Source organism: Equus quagga, chromosome 2, assembly GCF_021613505.1.
Source record: "Equus quagga isolate Etosha38 chromosome 2, UCLA_HA_Equagga_1.0, whole genome shotgun sequence".
Lineage (NCBI taxonomy): Eukaryota > Metazoa > Chordata > Mammalia > Perissodactyla > Equidae > Equus > Equus quagga.
In genome coordinates, this window is record NC_060268.1 from 170,068,620 (window position 1) to 170,074,030 (window position 5,411).

Consider the following 5,411-nt stretch of genomic DNA (forward strand, 5'->3'; position numbering starts at 1 on the left):
CGGCGCCCGCGCCCAGGGCCGGCAGGCTGGGCCCGCGTAGCGCCGAGCCGAGCGCGCCCGTGGCGCACGGCGGCAGCAGCGCAGGCAGGCCGGGCGGCGACAACAGGCGGCCCTGCTCCAGCAGCCGAAGCACGCTGCACGTGGCCGCTGTCTCCGACACCACCGAGCGCAGCTCCGAGTCCTTGCCCTGGTCCTTCTTCTGCTTCGTGCGCCGATTCTGGAACCAGACCTTCACCTGCGCGCCAGGACACGGGGAAAGTGGAGAGAGGGGCAGAGGGAGATGGGCGTCAAGGGGAGCGGGCTCCCGGGGTGCAAGGGCTCCAGGGCCCCTGCCCCAACCCCAGCCCACCCTGCAGCGGAAGAGGTCCGGCCCGAGCTGCCGAGGGAGCCGGGGCCGCCCTGAGGGGGACATAGCTCCGCTAGGCTGCGCTTCCCGCTTACGGAAGCAGGCCCAGGCCGGCCAGGGATACGGATAAAGTAAAAATGTCCACGAGCCTAACTGGAAGGAAGACCAGAAGGGATTTCACTGGGCTGCCGCACTACTCTCAGCTGGACTTTGGATCTGCGTTTGAGAGCTTACATTTCCGGGAGAGGATGTGTACGGGCTTGGGAAGTGGGGGTGGGTGGGGAGGAGCGTTGCTCTGCCTTTCTGGACCCAGGGCCCTGGCCCAAGCGGCTCGAATTTAGCCCCAGCAACACTACTACTGTTGAAGGCTACATGAGGCTGTTTCTTGCTTGTTAGGGTCAGACTTGACCACCAACTAGCAGCAAGCAGGGAAGGTGGCTGCAGGAGAGAGAATTTGTGCAGGATGGACTTTATAGGCCAAGCTTTCTCCACCTCCTCTCACCTGCTAGCTGTATTGGAGGGTCTGAGCCATACTTTTGTCACTCCCGCTGCTCTCTGTCATGAACTTTGGAATCACGGGAGGAAATCAGGAGGCTGGGGTGGACTAAATTCTCCCCACCACCCTCCCCTTTCACTTTCTCTTCTCCCTCTGCTCCTCTTCAGGCCTAGCTGGTGGCCCAGAATGGAGTTTGGCAGCTATAGGAAAACATTATTGTCTCGATTTTGTAAACTGAGGGGTGGTAGCAGAGAGAAGAGGGAAAAGCCACCATGCCAACTCAAACTCAAAAGAACATCCAATATGTTGTCCTCGGTTCTCAGCTTTCTGCCCAGATCCCAGACCTAAAATACTCCCTACCCGCGCTTCAGGGTGGGCATAGGGAAGACCGGGACTTCAGGGGACTGGTCCTCAGGATGAAGTCTGCCTTACCTAGGCCAAGCTGGTGCCAGGCCCTGGCCGGGCCCCAAAGGGCCTCCACAAGGCAAAGCTCTCAGGCCCTCAAGTGTCCCTGGGCCTAGAGTCTGTATGGCCAGCTCCAGCAGCATCATGCGGATTTCATGTAACGGAAAAGACCTAAAGCACAGTTGGCAGTGCTAGCTCCCAGGGCCCCAGATTCCCTTCCCTTCCCATACCTCACATATCATTGGCCCAGAATATAGGGCCTCCTAGGTGCCCAGAGTGGGTGTTTGGGGCTGGGAATGGGGCTAAGTCCAGCTCAGGGCCAGGGGAAAGCCTTAAGGGTCAGAGCAGCCTGGTCCGCACAGGCAGATCTCAGAAATGTGCACCTTTCTAATCTCTAGTTGTCACCAACAGCACTGGAGCAGAGGGCTTTAGCCCGAGCCTCATTCTTGCAGAATCGGCCTGGGTGCTGTGTAAGGCTAGGGTCCCCAAAGGGGCAGAAATCTGGCCAAAATGAGGTGGCTGAAACAGGGGTTCAGTTTCTCATAGAGCAGAGGCAAGCAGGGAATTCTCAAGACTGGGGTCCAAAAAGAATTCCAAAGGAACAGGATTTGGGGCCTCCTGGGCTAGGTCAAGGTGTGCAGAGCAGGAACGCTGGAAGATTTGGGGGTTTGGGGGAAAGAGATGTCTTATGGAAGGAGAGAAAGCCTTAGGCCTTTTCCCCCCATCCTCCCTATCTCGTCCACCACCCCTGGAGGATCTGCCCAGAGCCAACCTAGGTGGTGAGGAAGAGCTGGCTGGGATGGTGGGGAAAGAGGCTGGCACAGAGCTGTGCGCGGCCTGGCCGCCAGGTACCTGGGTCTCGGAGAGGTTGAGCTGTCGGGCGAGCTCGGTCCTCTCGCGGCCCACCACGTACTGGCAGCGCTGGAACTCCATCTCCAGCCGGTACAGCTGCTCCGCCGTGAAGGACGTGCGCGTCCTCTTGGGCCGGTCCAGGTCCAGGCCTTTGGGCAGGATGATCTCTCGGATGGACCCCTTGGCATCTGGGGAAGGGGAGATGTCAGCCGCCAGAACCCTCCCGTCTCCCTCCACCTCCCTGGCCAGAGCTGGCTTTGGGGACACAGTCGCCAGCAGCCTGAAGTCCGGAGGTTGCGGGGAGGCGGGGGGGCGAGAGGGGGCTGCCACAGCTAGGGAGCAAAGACACTGTGTGGGGGGCGGCGAGGAGGCTAACTCCACACCGCTCATGGGAGGAGAAATCGGACTTGGCCTTTGTAGAGCCCTCCCGAAAAGGGAGAGAAAAAAAATCAATTCCAAATCGGCTGATGTTCCTTCCGGCTTAGGGGCCTCGGCTGCGTGGTCTGGATCCCCGGTATCATGAGGGTTCCCGCACTGACCAGCCCGGGTCCTGACGGCCCCAGTTGTGGAAGGTGTTGACCACACCGCGCTCCGGCGCTCCCCACCCCCACCCCGGGGTTTCCTTCCCTCCCGAGGCCCGGCGGCAGAAGGAGGAGGGACGGAGTCCGGTCCGGCGGGGCCTGGCGATGTAGCTGGCGGGGGCGGCGCCGGGCCGGGGCCGGGCCTCACCAGGGCCGCCGCCCGAGCCAAACGCACATCGCGCAGCAGAACGGAGCCGAGCCGAGCACCAAGGTGGCATCCGCGGCCCGGCAACCCAGCCCGCCTGCTTCTCCCGGCAGCAGCGGCCAGCCCCGAGCTCTGCACTGGGGTCCTCGGCCCAGCGCGCCAACTGGCCGGGCCGTGGCCAGTGGTCGGCGGCTGTTCTTCGGTGCCCGCGCTCCCCTTGGGTGCGTTCAGCCCGCAGACGGGTTCCCGACAGGTCCTCCGGCCGCAGGGCGCGCACAGGTCCTCCAGAGGTTCCTGCTCCTTTCCTGGGTCGGAGGCCGCAGCCTGCAGCCTTGGCCCGCCCGCGCAGCCCCTCGGCTCCCCAAGCAACCCAGCCGGCGGGGCCCCTCGGGGTTTGGAAGGTCGAGGCCCCTGGAGAGCGCGCGCCCCGGTGCGAGTTCCCAGAGGCCGGCCGGACCCGGGGCGGGGAGGGCCAGCAACTTTCTCTGAAGTCCCAGCCGGCAAACCCTCCCCACCGGCCTGGGTGGCGCACAGCTCGGGCTCCGGAGTCGCCCCCAAAGAACGCGCCCCGAAGCCCTGCCCATCCCTACCTCGAACCAGGATCCGGCGGCAGTAATCCGGGTCCGCAGCGGAATTGGATTTACTTTTGTTACAATCTTCCGCGGCGCCGGACGCCGAGAAGGCGCCTTGCGGCTCCTTGAGGAAGGCGGCAGGGAGGTTCCCTTCCGAGCCCTTGCTCTCCCGGCTCTCCTTGTGCGCGTTCTTCGAGACCCGGGCAGCCTCTGCGTCCGAGTGGCACCGAACGTCCATTTTGTCTGGTTTCCCGAACATAGGAGAGGCAAGAGCAACCAAAAAAGGAAAAAGGAAAAAGAAGAAAAAAAAGAGGCAGAGGGGGAACAAAACCCCTACAATGCAGTCCCTAAGCCCGGCCCGAGAGGCAAGCGGCAAGAATGAATGTCCCCGCGGGGCGGCTGCGGCGGTCGCGGGCGGGTCAGCGGCGACCGGCGAGTGGCGCGTTCGCCGAGAGTCGGCGGATCTGGTCCAGGATCCCGGTGGAGCAGCGGCGAGGCCGCCTCCTCAGCACCCGCGTCCTCTGAGCACGTCCAGTGTCCCCAGCCTGGCGATCAGGTAGCTAGCAGCGCAACTCCGAAATGCTGCGGCTCCCGCCTGTTACTGAGACAGCGAGTTGTAGTTGTCCGACACCCGAGGGGACGCTCACTCGCTGTTGCAATTGATTACGGGTAATTTCGCAGCCCCCACGTTTCGGTTACCTCATGAATACACTAAATTGTTTGGATAATATATCAGATCGTAATGGATGGTTTCTGTCCTTGTCCCCAATCAAGTAGGGGTTTAGCCAGTGAATAAACGGAAATGATTGGTCTTGCTTTCAGATAACACACAATCAAAGACCCACACTTCCAGAAAAACTTTTGACAAGATTCATCCTGAATTGTTAGTACCATTAGCAGGCATTATTAACTTTCCCTTTGCCTTTGACCCTCCTGCTCACATACTGGCTAGAGGGGTTTTCTCCACACTCGACAGATAGAGCTGAATGAGAGTGGAGGGAGGAGGGAAAAAAAACCACACCACAAAAACCCTTACACACCCTGCAGCAGAAGAAAGCAGTTGCCTCTAGGGGGAAAAAAAGAAGGGGGGAGGAGAAAAAGTTTTTCCCAAAAGTATCTTCCCTGAGCTCTAAAAAGCCAAGCTTTCGCCCCAGACAACTCCTTCTTAACACACCTCGACGCTGACAGCCATCTTAAACTGCCACCTCTCTTCATTTAGTTCCAGTTGGATTTTTTCATGCCTGCACCTCCAGCAGCCCTGAGGCAGCCCATTCAAAGGGTAGCTTTGTACTCAGAGAGTCCAGCAGGAGAGAGAGGGGGAGAGGGAGAGAGCCGAGAATCTCAACTGTGAGATCTGGTTCAAAAAAAAAAAAAAAAAAAAGTTTTCCCCTAGCTATTTCATTGTCTCTGCTACAATATCTTTGAGAAAAGCAACAGCCAGTAATCCAATAAGAGCATTGATTAGGCTACAATGATTCAATTCAAGCGCATGGCCTTGTGCAAGGAGCATGCTCCAGCCCTTCTCGTCACCTTGCCGGGGCAGAAGCCCTCTCCACGCCGCTCTCCCCATTCATTCCTTTATGGGAAATGCGGAGCAAAAGGAGTGAAAGATGGCAATTATCTAATTGGACTATTAACAAACAGTCCTCTGAGTGCGGCGGTCTGGCGTGGCTCCTGGGCGGGGGAAGGGCCGTGTTCCCTGCCCTCATTCACAAAGAGTGCAGGGGCCGGGGAGGAAAGGGGGATTTTTAAAGGGAGTAGGGGGTGGGGGGTGGGGAGAGGAGAGGTGGGAGGTTTGGCTGAGAATTTTTCCACACAATTCCAAGAATGGGGGCGGAGGCGGGCGGGGAAGGGGAGGGGGCAGGAGGCGGGGGTCGCGGCGAGCCGGTGGGAGAGAGGGAGGGGGTGCGAGTGTGTGTGGTGGGCTCCGGGGGCTCTGGCTCACAGCGAGGCGCGCTCCGCCGCGGCCGCCCAGCCGGACCCCATCGCAAGTCCTGGGCGGGGGAAGGGGGCC

The 5,411-nt window shown here is 60.2% G+C and overlaps 1 protein-coding gene across 1 annotated transcript in view; it reads right to left on the reverse strand.

Moving 5' to 3' along the window:
• VAX1 (ventral anterior homeobox 1) overlaps positions 1-3,656 on the reverse strand; it is a 4,346-nt gene extending 690 nt beyond the window's left edge. The window contains exons 1-3 of the mRNA XM_046652835.1: positions 3,416-3,656; positions 2,100-2,287; positions 7-235 (exon numbers count right to left, since the gene is read on the reverse strand). Of these exons, the coding sequence (XP_046508791.1) occupies positions 7-235; positions 2,100-2,287; positions 3,416-3,656 (658 nt within the window). The remainder of the gene's footprint in view (positions 1-6; positions 236-2,099; positions 2,288-3,415) is intronic.
• Between the last annotated feature and the right edge of the window lie 1,755 nt (positions 3,657-5,411).